Raw genomic sequence first — 21976 nt, 5'->3', positions numbered from 1 at the left:
GATTGTGCCATATGTAGAGTCCATGTTAATTAAGCTAATTTGCAAATTAAAGTAGCAAAAACACAAATTTAGGTAGGCTTGCTACAATGTTGGTCTTTGCAAAGCAGCATTTTATATTTTTTTTAATATATAAAGAAAACCCTTAATTTGAAATGCTGCTTTGTAAAGTCCCACACTGTAGTGAGCTTGCTTAAATTTGTGTTTTTGTTATTTTAATTTGCAAATTTATTAAAAAAAAATTAATCTTGTTTTGAAATTTTTATGATAGAAATAAGGCTGCTTAAATTGCATCCATTTATTTTTAAAAAGCCTTCTTTACCCTCCCTGTTACTGTATGTGTATGCTTTCTAGCTTACTTTAATAGTATGACTCGCCTTGCATTTTTCTGTGTCTTGGGTCTGTGTATGTCACCATATTATATCTGGATTTATTTTCCCATAGGATTACATGACCAGCATCTAAAAATGGCAATTGTCTGTATTGACCTTCCCTCCCCCACTTTTTGCAGCACACAATAGCAATCTGGAAAGCAATTTCATTAGTTTAATTTCCAAAATACTTTAGCAAATCACTTTATATTGGCTTCCAAAACCATCGTCTCTTTGCTGTTTTGGATAAGAAAACCACAACTGCTAAACTGTACTGCATTATTTTTACTATAGAGAATATTTTTAAAATATCACCCTTAATGAGGTAATGAATAACATGCAGCTACTGTGCAGTGCCTCTGTAAGTCAAACAGCTCAGGAGTTGTAGTGTCCCTATTTCTCAACAATCTTAGGTGAAGAAATGTACAGTACTTAAGCTTATTCTTACTGATTTTGTAACTGATGTGTGTCAAACACATACAAATTAACACTTGACTTCAGTACAGAACACATGTATTAATAGGGTTGTCAACTGTCTAATCGCACAAACCCAAACACTTTTGCCCCGCCTCCTTCTTCAAGGCCCTGACCCTCTCGAGGCCCCGCCCCTCTGCTGACTCCAGTCCCCCCCCTCCATCGCTCGCTATCCCCCACCCTCCCTCCCTTTCATCTAAAAAGTCTTTCTTTAAACTTAAGAAGCCGATTTTGTATTACAAATTATTTACGCAAACCACAACCTCCCACAATATCTGTGTACCATTTTGGAGTCAGAGGTATCAAAGAACATCTTAAATTACTGTCATGAATTTTTTTAGATGTTCTTTCATTTTAGGATTTTTTTTTTTAGCAGTTGTGGATTTTTCCTGGAGGGGCATTGGATCCAAGTTTTAACCTGAAATGAAGTTTTACAGCAGAATTAAACTCTTAAAATAGGAATTGGTAATGGAAATTAGATATTAATAAGTGTTGAAAAGTGATGGAGAGGCTAAAGACGTGAGGTAAAAAATCCATAAGAAAGAGAGACAATAAGAAAGAGTTGAAGTATATTAGGAACAAAAGAAATCCTAGCAATGGAATCGGCCCATTACTAGATAGAGATGGTAAAATTGTTAATGCTGGAGAAAAGAAAAGTGTTCAATAAATATTTCTGGTCTGTATTTGCAAAGAAATAAGATGATATAATCGTATCATATAGTCCATTAGTAACTAAGGAGGATGTTAAACATCAAGTACTAGGGATGAAAATTTTTAAATAAACATCCAAGAGTCCTTACAGAGCTGCTTTTTTAACTTGTACATTATGGTAGGGTAGTAGCAGCAGCACAGTTAAGGTTGAATTGCAACCTTGCAGTTTGGATACTACTGTTGTTCAGTTGCCTCTGAATCTACTTTGTAGAAGAATCAGTCTTCTAATTTTGAGTTCTAATATTCTTGATAATCCTTTGTTTTTAGGTAACGTTTGAAATGCATAAAGAGAGCCTTTCCCAAATGTACCGGGATTACCAAAGGAAAGGCGGTGAAGGAAGTGGAACAGTTCCTTCCACCCCTGTTAGAACTATCTCAGGAGTTAGCAGAGAAGCTGAATTCGCAAGGAGGCAACAGCAGGTGGAGGTGAAAGAAGCTGCTGCTTCTGCATCTGTTGGGGCTGATAGCGTGGAGCACAGCGCTCAGAAAAATGTGATAAAAGCCTCATCTGAAAGTGAGCTACAAAGTCATTCACCATCTAATGAAGGGAAGAAATCTGAGGGAGAAAATGGTCAGAGATCACCTGACTTAAACAGAGCAGCTTGCTTAGAATTTCCTTCACAGACAGAAGCAGTAAAACCAGGGGATTCAGAAATCACTTCTGGAATTGCTGAAGCAATTGCAGATTCTCTGAGTAAAGAACTTGTGGAAGAAACAGCAGCTACTGATGGGGCTTCTCTAACTGCACAAACGGTTTTAGAAGGGGAGACACCTGAAAGCCCAGAAATGCTGGAAGAATTTTCACCAGAGGTGGAAGATGACTTTGTTGATTTAAAAGAGGAAAGCAATCTGCCTTTACCTTCAGAAGAGTTGGTACTAAAACCCAGTGAAGAGAATAGCTCACCTGAAAGTGAAAGCCAAATAACAATAGCAATGAAAGAGGAAACTGTTGTTGAGGAACCTGAGTCAGTACTTTTAGAATCCAAAAGTGCTGAAATCTTGAATGAGACAAGAGAAGAATTGGCTTCCTTATCAGAAACAGTGACCGCTGAAGTCCAAGAGGAGACAAGTCAACTAAATTCAGAAGTGAGTGAGAAGTTAGAGGAATTAAAAACTGATGTCAGTGAAACCAAAGCAACTGGAGAAGATGCAAACACACATACTTCAGAAGCTTCTGTGGCCTCAGAGAAAAGAATTGCCAAGCTTGATGTTTCCAGTGTTGCATCAGACACACAGAGACTGGAACTAAAACCCAGCACAAGCCTGGAAGCAACTCAGCCTCTTAGACCCCTACCTGAGGTAACTTTTATATACCTCCCTTATGCCAAATTAAAACTGTACCTAAAATAATAGGTCAGACTGATTAGTTTGATATTTATAAGAAAAAACAAAACTCTTTTCCAACAGTACAGTTTGAGAAATTAGTGAAATTCTGTAAAGTTCATAGGATTTTTGTAGGCTCCTGAAGAAGCACTTTGCTGACCTCAGGAGTCAAATAGCTAAAACGTTAATCGATTTGTGTCATCTGTAGTCTCTAAATTGAAGAATCAAAAGTAGCATTGTGGATTCTGAGGTTTCACCTTGAATTCCCTCTATTTTTCCACTGAACTTCCTTCTTATTTCCTCCATCCCCTTAAGCCCTTCTATCTCTCTCAATCCTCAGAGATCTCTTGTAGTTACAATCCATCAGTCAGAAAGGAGCTGGCCTGAATTCCCTTCAGAGTCTAATGAAAGTTGTAGAAGCCATTTTTAGCTAACTGCTACTAATGTACATCAGTTGAGAACTCATTCATTATCACTTTAAAGTATCAACATAAGGATGTGTTTTTAGTAAATTTTAACTCAGAATTGGGCTTATGTTTTTGCCCTTACTGCAATGCTTACTGCAATGCTCCTTCAGACTTCTGCTTCCAGTTCAGTGATACTGATCATGGTTAAACATTGATGTAGCTGAGTACTTCCCTCCTGCAGAGACACCTGCCAATCGATGCCCTTCATCCTACAACATTCTTCCTCAAAGGAGGGAGATCACTGTCAGCAGCAACATATTCTCCCCATGTGGTAAGGTCTAGTTGCTGCTTATTTTTGTCTAGACTGGCAGAGATGGTGGTGCAGTTGTATTGTAGTTTGTAGGTTTGGTATAATCCATCAGTAGTGGCCCTGCAATTGTATTGGTTTAATTCTTAAATGTATGTGCATTTGTAAGTTTATGTAATGTCTAAGCTTACAGACCTATTAAATCCAAAGTGAAACTTTTTCAGTAAACACTGCTGAAATTGAATTTTTGTTACTTTGGAACCTGCCTATATTTTATGCAAACAGATATCAAGGCAGGAAGATTCATCAGGACAAGACATGGCTGCTGCATCTGATGGGCAGAGAAGAGATTCCAGGTCGACTATGTTTCGTATTCCTGAATTTAAGTGGTCCCAGATGCATCAACGTTTGCTCACAGATTTACTCTTTTCAATAGAAACAGATATACAGATGTGGAGAAGGTAAATCTGTGCTTTGTAGGAAATCATATTTGCTAGCATTGCACTGTAACAGAAGTCTAAGATGTTATTGAAATCTAATATCAGAGGGGTAGCCGTGTTAGTCTGAATCTGTAAAAAGCAACAGAGGGTCCTGTGGCACCTTTGAGACTAACAGTTAGTCTCAGTTAGTCTCAAAGGTGCCACAGGACCCTCTGTTGCTTTTGAAATCTAATGTCACTGGTTAATTTGTTTATATTTGTTTAATAATAGATTTGAAATATATAAAGTATGAATTAGTTATTTTGGGGTCTATAGCAGGGTCTCCTCAGAATTATTGATTACCAGTCTTCAGGAATGTTTAAAGATGTGTGTATTGGTTGAAGGGTTACATATACATTCTGGATTAAATGTTGGCCCCATTAAAGTCAATGGGAGTTTTGCTATTTACTTAAATGGAACCATGGTCCCAATCTCTGAATAGACATCTAGCAATATGCATCATCTTAAGAGCATTCACAATGTGGAAGCCAGAAATATATTATTTCTTTAAAGAAACTTCCCTTAAAATTAAAACCAGCCAGTGCTTTGACATAAGCAAACAGGTGCCGCTCTGTACTTCAGTATGTTTCTATGGAGCTGAAGAAATTATGTTGTCCTACGTGTGTTAAAAACAAAATATTGTAACCAAAATCTGCAAAATATCAATCAGTTGTAGCATTGAAGGAAAAATTGGGGCTAGTTGTGCCACTGGTATTTCAGTGTGTTTATAGTGCTATTTTTTATCAGTATGAGATAGTGAAGGTAAAAATTGATTCTGACTACCACATAGCTATGCTAGCCTGCTAAGAAGATACAAATGACCTATTTAAAAAAAGGAAAAAACATAAACAAGTTACAGGTGCATAAAATTTACCTTGAGATTTAGATGAAACTTTTGTTTGCCTTTAGAACTGAAGTTTTAAGACATGACTAAAGTATGTATTTAGTACAGCACCAGGTTTACTCAAGATACTGTGGATAATTTAGGACTGTGTTGAAAATCTATTTTCTGTGTTTTAACAGTAATTAGGTTTTTGTGGTATTGTATTAATTTCTTTGCTTTAACATTGTAATGTGGTGGACTTGGTTAATATTAACTTTGTTCTTCCAAAGCCTTGAGTTCAAATCTATTTAATATCCCCAGAGAAACTTTATTTTATTGATTTATACAGTGCTTTTTGTTGTACCAGATGATCACAGACTTGTCTATAATGAATAATTAATTATTCACATGACTATTCACAACACACTTGGACCCAGTTACTAGGGTATGCTCTGGAGAGGATTAGGAGTGCAAAAGGAAAGGCAATTTGAGGGCAAGATTTAGGTTCCGTTGATTGAGCCTTGTGAGGATGCTTATATGATGTTTTTGGCTGCATTGATATCAGTTTATGTGCATTTGAAGGAACTTAATAAACTTGCTAAAAACACACAAAATAGACTTCTATTCTGAATGCTTTCCCACCCTCTTACTTTTTTTGGACAGCCATTCTACAAAGACTGTGATGGACTTTGTGAACAGCAGTGACAATGTCATCTTTGTACACAACACAATTCACCTCATCTCTCAAGTTATGGACAACATGATCATGGCTTGCGGTGGTATATTGCCATTGCTTTCTGCTGCTACATCTGCTACAGTAAGAAATTCATTTTCTATTGCAAAAATGATTACTTGTGGGAGTGGGCGGATCTTTCTTCATATAGTACATTAATAGGAATATCTGTCCTCTTGAGAGACCATGGATCTATATGGGCTGTTCCCTTAAGAGGAATTTAGGCTCCTGCTGTCATTACCTGAAGAGGGGGAAGAGCCATCTAGGACTTGGGGCCCCAGTGTAGCCTGGAATATTATGTGGTTATTCTGTCTGCATTCTTCCAGTTAAATTCTTCAGCTTGAAGGATGACTAATTATTTTGGCAATGAGCAATAATGGACTTTTTACAAACCTGTTTTCTTCATGGAATTTAGTTAAGAATGATCTTTTCTGTAGAAATACATGTTTTCAACTTTTCCCTCTCATAGCATGAATTAGAGAATATAGAACCAACTCAAGGACTTTCAATAGAAGCTTCGGTAACATTTCTTCAGAGATTAATCAGCCTTGTGGATGTGTTAATTTTTGCAAGCTCTCTTGGCTTCACTGAAATTGAGTCTGAGAAAAATATGTCATCTGGAGGAATTCTGAGACAATGCCTTCGACTGGGTAAGCAAGTAAAAGTGCTTAATGAAGGAAAATGGATTTCTTCAAAATAACGTTAACTACCATTTAACTTTGTTTTTATATATTTAAGGAGAATAGTTTGATGATTATCATCAGGGCCGGCTCTAGGATTTTTGCCGCCCAAAGCAAAAACAATTTCCTCCCCCACCTCCCGGTTCTTTAATTACCCAGCCCCACCTCAACTCCGCCCCTTCCCCAAATCCCCAGCCCTGCCTCCTCCCCCCAGGCTCTCAAGCCTAGGAGGGAGGGAGGGAGGGGGAGAAGCGGTGCCCGCGCCGCGGCCACTCGGAGTCTCCCCCACCTCCCAGGTTTGAGAGCCTGGGAGGGAGGGGGAGACTCGGAGTGGCCGTGGCGCGGGCGCCGCTTCTCCCCCTCCCTCCTAGGCTCTCAAGTCTGGGAGGGAGGGGGAGCAGCGGCGCACGAAACGGCTGTTTCGCACGCCGCGGCCGCTCGGGATCTCCTCCTCCCTCCCAGGCTTGAGAGCCTGGGAGGGAGGGGGAGCAGCGGCACGCGAATCAGCTGTTTCGCGCGCTGTGGCAGCAGCAGCAGTGGAGATGAGCTAGGTTGGCGGGGGCACATTTTTAGGGATGGCATTCTGGCGCCGGCCATGCCGCCCCTAAAAATGTGCCGCCCCAAGCACCAGCTTGTTTTGCTGGTGCCTAGAGCCGGCCCTGTTTATCATACTTCACTTAACCAAATATGTCTCACTTTCTGGCTATTAGATTTGAAGTTTTCTTACCTTTCAGTGACTTTTTTCATATGTTGTGTTTATTTACTTGAAGTTTGCCCTATAATAGACTTCTCCTTCCTACTCAAATAATACATACAAGCCTTTATTATTCTGTATTTAAGTAAAATTGCTATGAATGTGATTAAGTATTGGTAGGCACAGTGAGCTGAAATCCATATTTGGTGCATATTTTCATTTTGTCTATAGAGACATCTGTGTATTGAAAATGCACCCCAAATAATTGGGATTAAAAATACAAGGTTTCAGGACAATGTCATCTTTAGCATATATAATGAAAATTCATCTTTAGATAAAATTCTGAGGGGAAGAAAGCTTTAAGGAGGGTTAACATTTTGTTAAAAATGATTCGGGAGATGGTGTAGACTAAGAACTAGAAATGCAAATTTAAAATGAGTAATTCAAACTATTGCATCATTGTATACTAGCCCCGGTGCATCCAGTATTATACATAGAGTCCTGTGCAGATACAAAATTTGCATCCGCATCTGATCTATGATCTCCAATCATGGTTCGTGGATATAAAGCGGATATCCGCAGTTTTTCAGGGCTCTAATTATACAGTATTTGTATAGAGTTGAATTGAACAGAAACAGTCTGAATACCCTGATCAGCCAGATGCCCTGATTGCCCCTAAGAGGCATCACCAGACCTGCTTTTAAGCCCAGCAGCAGTACAGGGTCAGTGGCTGCTCAAGGTTTATGCCCTCAGCAATGATCACTCCTGTGCCTGCCTTCTTTCCTGCCTTTTTTTCTGTCCTGCTCCAGCTTTCCTTCTTTGCCTGCTTCCTGACTCCGGCTCTGACCCTTGGCTTTACTGCAGGTTCCTGACTCCGGCTCCAACTGCTAAGCACGATGACTGCCACTGCCCCGACTACTAGGCCTGACTGTCCATGCCGTAGTTCATGACAGCCAGCTTGTCCTTTTCCTAACAATTAAATCATGAGACAAGTGCAACAGGGCAAACCGAGAAGTAAATTATTAGAGTTGTGTACTTCCTTTTTTGAAAATAGTGAGAAGATAAAACAAAAAAATCAGTTAAAAAAAGACTAGAGGAGGAATAGGCTTAGTCTGAGAGCAACAAAATAGTAAATATTAGTTTTTCTCCTTTTTGTACGTCACACTAATGTATCATTTTTATTTTTCTTCAGTGTTAGTATGCAAAAGAAATTTAGCTCATTTGTGTATCCAGTTGTGATAATGAAAATGTTTCAAAGAGAAAATCAGAATGTGAGGACTCAGCAATGCTAACAAATCCTCTTGGATGTATAAATATTTATATGTGAAATATGAATTCTAATAATTTAATTACTCTGATTTTTACTATGATTTATGTATCTCTTAAGCTTTGTTTTTGGGCAACTTAAAAAGTAGAAAATATTTTTCTCTTATTTGTTTACTTAATCTTTTAATTTTTAATGTAAACTCAAGCATGTTGTATTCCTTGCAGTGATGCACCAATAATATAAAATTATTTCCCATTATAACATATAACATATACTTTCCTTTAAGTGTGTTCAGTGGCAGTAAGAAATTGTTTGGAGTGCCAGCAGCATGCACAAATGAAACCTATTGGAGAAACTGTAAGGAGTCAGAAAACAATGCAGAGCCTAATAGGAACAGGGAAGTCTGCAGCAAAGGCAAGTATATGACACCGTTAAGTAAGGCAAACATTAATACTGCAATTAATGAGTATCCATGGCTAAGTCCCTATGCTTTTTGTTCCATTAACATGTAGCAGAAAAGAAATGTAGGATCAAATAATGTGAATATTAAATCTTACAGTAATTGTTCCAAACTGTAAATATAACATTTAAATATATAAACGTTGGAATCTTCCCCAATTGAAAAAAGTCTGAATCTGTCTTACTTTCCCAGGTTCCCCTAGCCGTATTTCTTTTAATATGGAATCTGTATTGATCACTGTGCCCTATGTACCATAAGTTTGATGTGTGTTGATGAATAGTCTTCAGGAGAGTCATGTTTATAGAATCTTAGGACTGGACGGAACCTCAAGAGGTCATCTAGTCCAGTCCCCTGCACTCATGGCAGGACTAAGTATTATCTAGACCATTCCTGACAAATGTTTGTCTAACCTGCTCTTAAAAATCTCCAATGATGGAGATTCCACAACCTCCCTCAGCAATTTATTCCAGTGCTTAACCACCCTGATAGTTAGGAACTTTTTCCTAATGTTCAACCTAAACCTCCCTTGCTGCAATTTAAGCCCATTGCTTCTTGTCCTATCCTTAGAGGTTAAGAACAATAATTCTTCTCTCTCCTCCTTGTAACAATCTTTTCTGTACTCAAAAACTATTATCATATCCCCTCTGTCTTCTCTTTTCCAGGCTAAACAAACCCAATTTTTTCAATCTTCCCTCATAGTTCATGTTTTCTAGACCTTTAATAATTTTTGTTGCTCTTCGCTGGACTTTCTCCAATTTGTCCACATCTTTCCTAAATGTGGTGCCGAGAACTGGACACACTACTCCAGTTGAGGCCTAATCAGTGCGGAGCAGAGAGGAAGAATTACTTCTTGTGTCTTGCTTACAACACTCCTGCTTATACATAACAGAATTATGTTTGCTTTTTTTCCCAACAGTGTTACACTGTTGACTCATATTTAGCTTGTGATCCACTATGACCTCCAGATTCCTTTCCGCAGTACTCCTTCCTAGGCAGTCATTTCCCATTTTGTATGTGTGCAACTGATTGTTCCTTCCTAAATAGAGTACTTTGCATTTGTTCTTATTGAATTTCATCCTATTTAGTTCAGACCATTTCTCCAGTTTGTCCAGATCATTTTGAATTTTAATCCTATCCTCCAAAGCACTTGCAACCTCTCCCAGCTTGGTATCGTCCGCAAACTTTATAAGTGTACTCTCTATGCCATTTATCTAAATCATTGATGAAGATATTAAATAGACCCAGACCCAGAACTGATCCCTGTTATGCCCTTCCAGCATGACTGTGAACCACTGATAACGGTTTTCCAACCAGTTTTGCATCTACCTTATAGTAGCTCCATCTAGGTTACATCTCCCTAGTTTGTATGTTGTTCTTATATTTGTTCTGTTTCTTTAAAATAAAAGCTATGAAACTGGTATTGTAGTACTACATATCTTACAGTTTGTGTTTCCTGGGGTGGTACTTTTATAAACAAGTGACAGAATTGGTTTCTCTTGAATAGAGTCCAGTTGACATTGTGACTGGTGGAATTTCTCCAATACGAGACCTTGACAGACTTCTGCAGGATATGGATATTAACCGGCTTCGAGCAGTAGTGTTCAGAGATATAGTGAGTTGTGAAAAACCTTATAGTTGTTTTGTTGCTAAGTTTTTCTTGGTATTTTTCTGAATGCTGCGCTGCTGCTACATGCTAGGCAGCTGTCTATTGTTCTGTTATCTAATAGGGTTCATAAATGACTCCTGAAACTCTGTGGCCTGTCTGGGAGAAATACAGAGCAAGGTTTTGAGGTCAGATGGAGGGGCATGTGCACATGTACATGCGGTACAATCTCTGTCCCCGTGGGGCATGAACTTGTTGAAATCTTCCGGAGTATGAATCTCTGGAATTCTGCTTTCTTTATAAATGTTGTGTTCACTTACATTAGTGTGTGTGTGTGTGTGTACATATGTGTACATGTGCACACACAGGCAAATATGTTAACACACATGTATTTCTTGTAAAGTGTTACTGGAAACTAAAATAAAAACAAATCTCATTTCTTTTTAAAATTGGGCACAATCGAATCTATATTTCTGTAATGACAATAGGGCTTTAAATTAGAAAGCCATATTCACTTCTGCTGCAGCTCCAGTTGTGGAGTTAAACTGGGATATTTGGCGAGTTTCTTGGAAATAATATATAAACATTTTCCTCCTTTGCTAAATAAACACAACTTGGCTGCAGTTTACAGTAAGTGGCATTAATATTTTTGAGACAATATCTTTTCCTGGACCAACTTCTGTTGGCGGAATGTCTGGAATTGCAGAAGAGCTCTGTGTAGCTCGAAAGCTTCTCTCTTCCACCAGCAAGCTGGTCCAGTAAAAGATTACCTCACTCAACTTGTATGTCTCATATCCTGGGATCAACATGGCTACAACATAGCAAATGCTAATAGCTTTGTAAATATGTGAGAAAGTGCTGTGTGTGTCTGTGTGTGTGTGTGTATAATATATATTTGGTATAGTAATTTGATATTATCAGCTTGAGCATTTATGCAATATTAGGTCTAGTCAACCTGAGGCTTAAACATTCATAGAAAAAAACAGAGATTTGGTCACAATTGTATGTCCCCCAATTTTATAAACTGCGTGAATAGTGACTAGAAAACATTGTTCTTCCAGTGCTACACGTTAGTTTAGATAATAAAATATCAAGTAAGATGCAACTTTGTCAAAATTTAGGAAACCTAAACTAGAGCAATAGATTCTTTGAGATGGTTTATATCCTTGGTCTAAGCATGATTAATTAATGGATTGATTCTGCAACAGTGGTTTGTAGGTATAAATTCTTGTAAGTCAATTTCGTCCATGAGGTTTCAGTATAACATTTATTTACTCATTTCTATTTCTGGTAGACCATGGGCTACCATATGAAGGGAATATCCCACTGTTTAAATTGTAATGGAAAAATAAATGTTGTTCTTCACAGGAGGATAGTAAACAGGCTCAGTTCTTGGCCTTGGCTGTAGTATATTTTATCTCAGTCCTTATGGTGTCAAAATACAGAGACATACTGGAACCCCAGAATGAACGGAGGCGACCTCATCATAGCCAGTCATTCAAGGGAACAGAGAATGGAAGTAGTGAGGCAACATCTACAGGTTAGTGACACAAGTGGGTACATGATTACACATCACATGTCACTTCTTATGACTTACAGTGCTTTATAGGAAGATAAATACAACTTTCTTTAAGTATATATAAAATATTTTAGCAGTGTCTTTATCACCTCTTGATAGATCTTAGAAGTAATATGGTTGATGTTGTTCTGTTAACAATGAACTTGAAATAATTTTCCCTTCTTTATTTGGGGGTAACAAGATGTAGAAAACCCATCTGCTACTACTGGTGCTTCAACTCCAGTATCAACAGAAGATTCTGAAAGTTCAGCACCTGTACGAAGAAGAGACTCAGGCATTGGAGAGGAATCAACTTCAGGTCAAGCAAACAATTCAGATGCTGTTGCTGAAGCAGGACCTCAGAGTGCCATTTCAGGTCCAGATGCTATCAGTGAAGTATTATGCACACTTTCTTTAGAAGTCAGTAAACCTCAGGAAAACAGGAGTGAGGCAGGAAATGAGTTGACTGAGAAGACTGTATCTTCTGTACCATCTGCAAAAAATGTCAACGTAAAGGACATTCTCAGAAGCTTAGTTAGCACCCCAGCAGATAGTGCCACAGTGGATCCTACCCTTCTGCCACCAACCTTCCTTGGAACTCTTGGTGATACTGCTGCTGAGCAGCATGTGCAATTCCGTTCCTTTGACAGGTAATATATTTTCTTTATATTTTGTATAAAGAGCACCATTTTGTATTCTTTGCTTAAATGTATAATGTAAGGTACAGAAAAATTCCGCTGCATAGCAATTTGACACATTCCTGGTTATGTATCTAGTGAACAACCTGCATAATCTCACGTTGTAGTAATATAATGGAATTAAGACCCAGATTTTTAAAGGTATTTAGGTATTGCTCCACTCAGCATTGGAACGTCTAACTAAGGAGTCTAAGAGCTGGTCTACACTGAAAACATACATTGTCATAGCTGCATCTCTCAGGGGTGTGAAAAATCCACAGCCTGAGCCACATAGCTAGGCTGTCCTGCCCCCTGGTGTAGACAGGGGTAGATCAACGGCAGAATTCTTCCATTGACCTACCTATTGCCTCTTGGGAGGTGGATTAATTACAGCAATGGGAGAACCCCTCCCATCACTATAGTGAGTATCTATGCTGAAGTGCTACAGTCATTGTAGCATTTTAAGTGTGGACATAGCCTAAGTCTCATTTTCAAAAGTCAACCTAAATACCTTTTTAAAAATCTGGGCCTAATTAACTGATAAGTATTTTATTATTTTATTTGTGTGACTATGGCTGTGACATTGCCATTACCCGAGACGTGTGTTAAAACTGCAGCAAAATGAGGTATTCAGCATGAAGCTGTTGGAGTGTGATCTACAAAGCTTTGGTGTAGTTCTGGACTTTGGAAACCCTGTGCAAACACATAATGAGGGAAGTTGAACAATATAATTGACAGCATATTAAATTACTTAAAGTGTCAGGTGAAAGTTGTCTTCAGGCCCATGAGTTACAACTGTCATTAACAAGGATAGTCAGTTTTTTTCACTAATAGCACTGGTTGAGATTGTTTGGATTCTCCATTATTGCAAAACCAGATACGATTAGGTAGTCTGAATATAAATTGTGTTGGTAGATATTAAAAATGAAAACAAGATGAAATACTTGCTAGATTTGTTGGCTAAAGGTGTAAAACAAAAATCATTTGGAACTAAAATTAAATATTGAATCATCTGAACTTGAAAGAATCAGCTATTAGCAAAAACTGGGGCTGCTTAACTTATTTTATGTTTGTCAGATTATAGAATTCCTAAAACACTCCAAAACACTGGAGGCCTCTCGTGCATGTTCTTCACTGACATAGCAATAATAAATTATCTGAGTGGGGTATGCCTGCAATAATTTAAGAAGTGATGATTTGTATAAACCAACCAAGATGGTAAATTTGATATTTTCATTATAGACACTGTCAAATCAAATTTTTGAAAACTTTTCAAATATAATATTCACACTTTAAATAGAATGTCCTGATAGGTTTTTTTAATCTGAATAGTTTTAAAGGGGGTTTTCGTGCTTCTGTTGGAAAGGGTTAAAGTGTTGCCAAAAAATTGGCTTACGCCTATTCCTTCTCCCCTTTCTCCTTTTACTCTCGCCTGATTACTGCCTGCTCACTTGCAGTTTCAACTGTGCTGCAGAGTCTGCAGAAAGAGCATGGACCACCAACAAAACAACGCTGGAAAGTTCAGTCTGTACTTTATACCAGTGTTTCTCAACGACGGGTCCATGTACCAGCGCTGGTAACTGATATCTCTGACACAGTTTAGGAAGACAGCAAGCTCGTCCTTGGTATCAAAAAAAATTGAGAAACAGTGCTCTATACTAAAAGAAAATGTGTTCGTTAATGGTGGAAATACAATGCTTACTCAACTAATGATTGCTGGCCTGCCTATCTTTTATTCTGTGGGGCAAATCCCCCTCTCAGAGTAACACCCTTACCCTTCATCCACACTTTCACTCACTTGAAATGAAAGTACAGCAGTCGCTTGCTTTTCTCCAAGGTTATTGTTCTCCATACCTTACTGTTCACAGCCTTGTTTGGTCGGTGACTCGTAAAATGGTTTAAAAAAACACAAATCCTGTGAGACACCAGTCCTCTATGGCTGCAAAGAATTAGGGGATTTAGGTCACAGCAAGAACCCTGCATGGTATTTGGTTGCCAGAGGGGCTGCTGTTGGAGGAATAGACGGTACCAGGGATAGTGATTCTTGGCTTGGTGTTGAGAGCTGTTGATGTAATGGAGAGTGGGAAGTGCTGGTGTGAAACGGAGGATTGATTGGTGCTGGATCTCATATGTGCCAATTAACTTAGTGATGTGCTGTTTCAAGAGGCTATAGAACTGACATAGCAGCCTAAGGAAGCTGTGCATTTTAGTAGCAAGACGACAGGAGGGCCAAAGAATTGCTGAGATTTGGGGGAGGTGATAGCAAGGGTAACATAAGAACAGGAGGAGAGGAGCAAGTTGCTCCTTTTCCTGCCCTAGTTTCCAGTGAGTCTTAATGTGTCCAGGATTTTGTTCCCTTTTTCCCCCTCAGCTGATGCCAGGCAACCCACCAGATGTCTCCTGATGACCCCCAGGATCATCATGCTGCACTAGTTGAAGTGCTGTTCTGTTCCATTGATACATCTACTGGGTCTTGATGAAGTCTTTCCTTCTCTGAAAGCAATACCAAATTGATAGCTATTTTGCGATACATTGTAAAATTCTAATGCTCTTGTTTTCATTAAATGCTCTAAACTCTTGTTTTCATTAAATTTTTCTGTTATGTTGTCTGGGTGGAAAATTTCTTCTGCTAAATTCCTTGTGGTTATACTGAACCATTCTTTCTTTAACTTTGGCTTTTTCCCTGCCATGACAGGTCTTGCAGACAGGGCCGGCTCCAGGGTTTTGGCCACCCCAAGCAGCCAAAACAAAATAAACAAACAAACAAAAAAGCCGCGATCGAGATCTGCGGCGACAATTCGGCGGGAGATCCTTCACTCCCAGGCGGAGTGAGGGACCGTCCGCCGAATTGCCGACGAATATCTGGACGTGCCGCCCCTCTCCGGAGCGGCCGCCCCAAGCACCTGCTTGAGAAGCTGGTGCCTGGAGCCGGCCCTGCTTGCAGATTCTGGTCTACTTATCCAAATTATAAATTGGCCAAATCAGTTGAATACACCCTGCATCAAGAAAGTGGCGATATCTAACATAGGATCAGAGTGTGTTAAGGAGAGGGTTTTCTTTGATGACAGTTTTAGCCCAAGTTTTTAACATTTAACTGAAACCAAGCTCAAAGAAAATTATCTTGCCATGACTATATTCATTTTTTCTATCTTGCAAATGGGTTTTACAGCATGCCCAGAATGAAAATTGGTTTGTGCTATTTTAGATCATGTAAGGGAGCTCTTGGGGAATAAGCTCTGTTGGTTTCAAGGGGCTGCTTACCTTTATTTATCTCAGTTGTGGCAGTACAGCGTAGGAGAGAAATAGTGTCTGAGATAGGGATGACCCAGATCCATTATGGGTAAAAATTGCCACTTGGAACTCCTCCTAGCAGTCAATGAGCAAATAAGTGCAATTCCTGGGTCACTGGAGTCATGTGCTCAGGGTGAGGTACTTCTGCCCACTAGTTTCATGACTGGAAGAAAGTGATAACACAATTTAATCTGTCTCTTTCTTAATTTGAAAACTTTTCAAAGTCTGGACCTTATTTTTGTAGGTTGCCTAGCAGAATGAGCACCTGATTGTAACTGGAGCTCTTGGATGATACCATAATCTGAATATTTAATAATTAGCTCTAAGAAATAAAACTGAACAAAAAAATCTGTTTGACAGTAAATTCAGTTAATGTCAAATTGCTTATATGCTAATACATTATCATACAGCTCAGTAAGCAGACCTAACGAGTTATTTATTTCCATAAAAACAAAACAGAACCAACCCAAAATACCGTGGTTAAAAACGCTCACAAACTGATAAAAGCAAGCGAATAATCAATTAAAGCAGTGTTTCTCAAACTTCCCTTCTCTTCAGGAAAACAAAACCAACTGTACCCTGCCATGTGGTGTTAAAGGTTTACACACCTCAGTTTACATCTTGTGTGGCTCTTCACATCCACTTTGGAAAACATTTGCTGTAGGTCTTCATTATATATTTTCTTGCCTTTCCTACATGCTTTGTGCAGTGACACAGATAACAAAGCAGACATATAAATAATCATTGTCATTTGAATTAGCACCTATTGTTTGAGGCTTTGTGTAAACTCAGCAGAAGTCTCTGAAGTGGGTACATTGTTCATATTTTGAAGGTTTTACTCACAACCATAACAGCTAGAGGGTATTTTAAATGAAAATGGTAGCTGCTCAATACTCATAATTGCACTTTAAGATGCTCTTAAAACAGGGCATATGTTCATTTTTTCCCCCTAAAAGCAAGTGGCTAACTCGTGTGACATTTCACACAGTGTTAGTTTTTATGCCCTTGAATTTTCTGGTTTTTTTTTTCTGTATGCATTTTAATAGGTGTATAAACTTGGGCTCTAGCTGAATTTTTCTACTGGGCAGTCTTATTTTTCATTGTTGACTGATATCTCTTGGAAAAAATGGTCCATTGGCACAAAAATTGGTAGATGGCTGGTGCCGCGGTGTGTGTGTGTGTGTGAGCGATGTTAGATTTAGGGTCATTTTTAGCTGTTGCCAACAAACCTGATTATTTGGAAAAGTGCTAGGCACGTGCAAGCTTGATTGATTGATATATTGGGGATGGACCAGACACGTACAACCGTCTCAGTTAGGAGCTATGCTCTTGTTAGATTTTATCCAACAGAGAAGGGTTTGTGCACAGCTGCTGACAAATAAAATATTTTACATCAGCCGCTGTACTTCCATCCCCTGCAGGTCTGTGCCCTCTATCTTGTACAACTGACATCCAATCAAGTATTTAAAAAAAAAAAGAAAAGAAAAAAAAAAAGGAAAATCAATACACAAACTTTTCTGTGAAGCAGTTAGGGTGGTTACATGCACACACGTCTGAGACAAACCCAAAAAAGCAAGACGATGGAGAGAGAAGCCACCTAACAAGACATATTCTCTACTCCTCCACCCACAAGCACACACCTTTACATTTCCCCAATACCACACTCTGTAACCTTAACTGCCACTCTCTCCTCAAGGAGATGAGCCTTCTTTAACCTTTTTTTTTGCACAGACCCCTTCATTAAATGACTTTGACCTAATACAACTGACTACTGCACTAAAACCTACAAGTGTTACTGTTGGTGGAGGGAGAGAGAGGGAATATTCCAGTAATAGGGTGTGTGCAGAAGAAAGAAATGGTGGCTGAGTTAAGGTTGTGATGTACGGTCTATGATGTGTAGACGTTGTGGTGGTGGCAAGTTGTGTACTGTTGAATGGAAGAGCAGAAGGTGTGTACAATTAGGTGCCACAACTTTTTCCTTTCCTTGCTTTTGTAGATTTGCGTCAGGTGTGTTGTGTGCATAGTGACACTGACTGCTTCACAATGACATTTCTGGGGTGTTGATTTCCTATCCTTTTTTATGCTTAATTGAGGGGGTGCTGGTGTGAGGGAGCGGTCAGGAGCCAGTGGAGGGTTGAAATGTAGCTGCTGATATACCATATTTTATCCATCAGCAGCTGCACATAAGCCCTTGTGTCAGCATCTGTGTACTGCTAGGTTGTGTAACTTTTCATTTCCTTTTGTGGTGTCAGGTAGACAAAAGTGCATAATGTATAAGTGAAAGCTTTACATATGTCAGTCTAGTAGTGACGTGCACAATCTCACATCTAGGGTAAATCTGTTCATTTGTAATGTGACACATAGGTAACTAGCTCATAAATCAAGAGTTTTAAAAACCAATTTTTAACGTAGTAAATAATACGAGATAAAGTATGTAATTTCTACATTAAAAATGTGGAAAGGAGAAAATCGGCAGTTTCGCAAACACTTGAGAATAACTATTTAGTGCAAAGCTATTTTAAAAAGTAAGTTTTGGCTCTGAAATGATATCCACGTCTACTGGGATTTTTCTGGTTGGGGTGGGTGGAATAGGTTATGACCTTTTTACAGGAAGCTTGTAGCAGAGTTAGAAGGAATAGCTTTTATCTCTGAGGGATCACCAAAATACTAACAGTACAGTGAGAAACTTTGGAAGGGCAGATTTCAGGATGCTCTACGCAACTTACTGGGTCTGGTTTGCATTTAATGTATTGTCTGGTGGCAAACACAAAGCTTGGTAAGTTAACATTGATTTTTTTTTTTTTTTTGAGACACCTTGTTAAAAGTTGTTCCCATGTAGCAGTTTACCAGCGGAGTATCTCTGGGAATTTCAAAGCATCTCTCTGATCCTGCATTTATCTCAGGAATGCTGTGTCAGAAATCAAAACTCTCCTCATATCTTAAGGATTATCAACTTCCCAGCCAGAGCTGGAGAGTATACAGTAACAGCTATGTGAGTGAAACCTTGCTGAAAGGCTGCCAGGTTGCAGGCTTTTGCAAACAACAAGGTGTGTGTGTTCATTCCCATGCCAAAAATCTTCCTTTTATCTTATGTGAAGATCCAATATGGTGATTAGTGGGTGCCAGGGGTTTATCTTGATAAAGTTCAAGGCCTGAGCTGACTTTTTCACTAGATCCACAAAGACAGTGAATTAACACAGTCCAATTGCAATATGTCCTGAGACTGTGTTTTTTGTAGACAAGAAAATATTACTAGGTCTCAAGAAAAGACGACTGATGGAAAAATAAAAGCAACATTTCTTTTCAGAGTGAAAAAAACAAAACAAAAAACAAACGGATGAATTCTCTCTCTTGGCTAGTCTAATAACCTGTTACTTGCCACTTTTACTACCTGACTCTCTCCTGACTCCTGCTACTCTTTGTGGACAAATTCAGTGATCGTGGAAGCAGACATTGAGGTTATAAGAGAAACAGATGCTTAAATCACGGCTCTATAGTGTGGCCCTTAAATCTGAGGCTAAGCTTTAACTCGCAGAACAGATATTTTTATAAGCTTGTTTACTTCTTGGAATGTCGCACATGTAAGCTGCTTAGTTTGGGTCAGTCTGTGCATTTCCCACTGTCATGTGTGCACTTTTTCAGTTGCTGTATTTTAGATAATGAGTTTTATGGATTTAACATAATTTATGTACAAATAAATACACGTAAATATCTCCTGGTAAGGTTTGAAAAGCTTGGAAAAGGTTTAGCTGTAAGACTAAATCTGCTAGTTGGAAGTGGGGACAAAAGATGATCATAGGAGAGCTCTACCAACAAAGGCTAGGAGTAGTTCCCTAGTTAGGAGCTCATCCCTCTTGCCACTCAACTCCTGGACTAAGAGTGTAGGTTTTCTACCAGTGTGCTGGCAGTGGCTCCTGTGTCGGGGGCTCCATCTTTTGTATCATCCCCATCTAGTTCTGTCAAACATATGTGAAACTCCACTCCATTTAGCATCTGTCCATGTGAAGGAGACTTTTGTCTTTTCTCCCTCCTCCAGAGTCTTCTGGATGCTGTGAAAATGCTCAGATGCATGGCGATGAGTGCAGGCTGGCTGGAGGATGGGATTGCACTGTTTCTCTCCTTCAGCCTCCAATATTCAGGATAATTTTTTCTTGGGACTAACTCCAGAACTTGTCTCTGATCATAGCATTCCTGAGTAGCAGCATGAAATTGATGTGGCTTTGGTTTTTTATTGCAACTTACAGGATTTCTTATAGAGCTGGACAATGTGATGTAATTATTTACAAACTGAAAACTTAAATTCTGCCATAGAAAAAAATTGATGGATCATGACAGGTTCTCTCTCAGCCCATACTCTTTCCCCTATCCTCCCGACTGTAGTGTTTTGCCCATATGATCCCTGATGTGGCTGTGAGCAGCTCTCATTTTTTACCTTTCTTCCAGGGTGTGCAGAGAGAGAGAAAGGGGACTATCTTCTATTGATAACAGAGCCAGTAAGGTGACAATGTGGGTATGTCTACACTGCAGTAAAACACCTGCCCATGTCAGCTGACTTAGGCTTGTGAGGCTCAGGCTGTGGGGCTCTAAAATTGCAGTGTAGACATTTGTGCTCGGGCTGGGGTCTGGGACCTCAGGACCTTCTGTTTCTTTAGGAGAATAAACAAGCTGCTTCATTGGTATTCCTATCCAATGTGAAAAGTGAGACACTAGAAATCAAATCTTAGTAAATTTCCACATGCCAGTGAGAGTTAAAATTAATGTATTGATTTCTAAATTATTAGGAAGCCATCAGGTAGGCTTGATTCACATTTTTTTACTTTGAGTCAAGCCAAAGCAACCTGTGCAACTTACAATACATTTTTAAAATTAAGTGTAAGCGTATCACTTTACTAATAAATAAGCAGGGGAAAAGGTACTTAGAATTTTTTTTATATTTATAGATATTTTGCATTTTATCAAAACAAACAAAAATAAGCATTCTAAAAATTGAGGAATAGATGACTGTTTAAAGAATTTGGCTGAATGGATTATTGTTCTGTAAGCCTTTTGTCTCTGATGGAAGCCACTGCTCAGTTTGGTGATCTGTGCTCATTCAGCAGTGAATAATTGTCTGCAACACGAAGCCTTCCTACACTTCAGCATAATTGGGACTAATAACACACTGACCTTCTGGGTAAGATGTATTTATGGCGGCTGGTCTACACCGTATCTGACCTACGTTGATCAATTCTTGTGCTATAAATTCTTGCTTTAAACATTAAAGATTTGGTTTTAAATTAAAGAAAAACACCTGAAGTAGTCGTGTTAAGGAGACAATCTACTGAAGACCTTTTAATGTTTACAGATGTGTTGAGGCAGAGCTTTGCTCAGAAAATGTGTGAGAATATTTTGTTGTATTTTTCTAGTTTATATTAGCTTTCCCATATCTGAAGCAGTTAGTATTATAATTTGCAAATGTTAGGTGATGAAGAAATATAGAATTAAATGAGGTGGCTGAATGATTTAGATATTAAAGGAATAAAATGAATTGATGGGTAATCTTACATGTGATCAAGGTACTCAAGATGATGGTCATCTTTGAACCTAGGACATGAATTTGGTGTGTGAAAATAACCCAACTTTCCTTATAAACATAGTAAAATGTAAAATAGGAACTATGGAGGCTTATAAATATGTTATTTCTGTAAATCCAAGAGTTTCTCCCTTTTAAAAACATAATTCATCAATCAATTAATTTATTAAATGAAAGGAAAACATCTTGTTTTTGTGGTAACCTACTTAAAGACAAAGCAGGTGCTCCTCAACTTTTAGTGCACTAGAAGGTGTTTTTGAATATTTGGATATTTCTTAAGATTATTTTGTTTAACATTAGACTAATATGATACATATTCCATAGTTTCTATATAATTTCTATTTTATATAGACATTTATCTTAAAATAATGGGTTTTCTAGTGGCTCATGAATTGGTCTGTCAGTTGGCACTTCTTTAATTCCAAGTATTTTAGCTGTGAAATAACCCTTTTTTTGAGACCAACACCAGAACCATTTGTGCTAGTTATGGAGCTGTTAAACAAGTAACATATATTTCTTTATTTGAAAGTTGTTATATTTCTACTTAGC

The 21976-nt window shown here is 38.6% G+C and overlaps 1 protein-coding gene across 8 annotated transcripts in view; it reads left to right on the top strand.

Moving 5' to 3' along the window:
• Positions 1–21976, top strand: part of LRBA (LPS responsive beige-like anchor protein) — a 551104-nt gene that overhangs the window by 111955 nt on the left and 417173 nt on the right. For all 8 annotated transcript variants that reach the window (XM_065597797.1, XM_065597794.1, XM_065597798.1 and 5 more), the window contains exons 23-30: positions 1821–2852; positions 3876–4051; positions 5556–5709; positions 6095–6275; positions 8553–8680; positions 10231–10338; positions 11698–11869; positions 12090–12537. In XM_065597797.1, the coding sequence (XP_065453869.1) occupies positions 1821–2852; positions 3876–4051; positions 5556–5709; positions 6095–6275; positions 8553–8680; positions 10231–10338; positions 11698–11869; positions 12090–12537 (2399 nt within the window). The remainder of the gene's footprint in view (positions 1–1820; positions 2853–3875; positions 4052–5555; positions 5710–6094; positions 6276–8552; positions 8681–10230; positions 10339–11697; positions 11870–12089; positions 12538–21976) is intronic.

The sequence above is a fragment of the Chrysemys picta genome, chromosome 5 (assembly GCF_011386835.1).
Source record: "Chrysemys picta bellii isolate R12L10 chromosome 5, ASM1138683v2, whole genome shotgun sequence".
Lineage (NCBI taxonomy): Eukaryota > Metazoa > Chordata > Testudines > Emydidae > Chrysemys > Chrysemys picta.
This window is presented reverse-complemented; position numbering and strand designations above follow the sequence as displayed.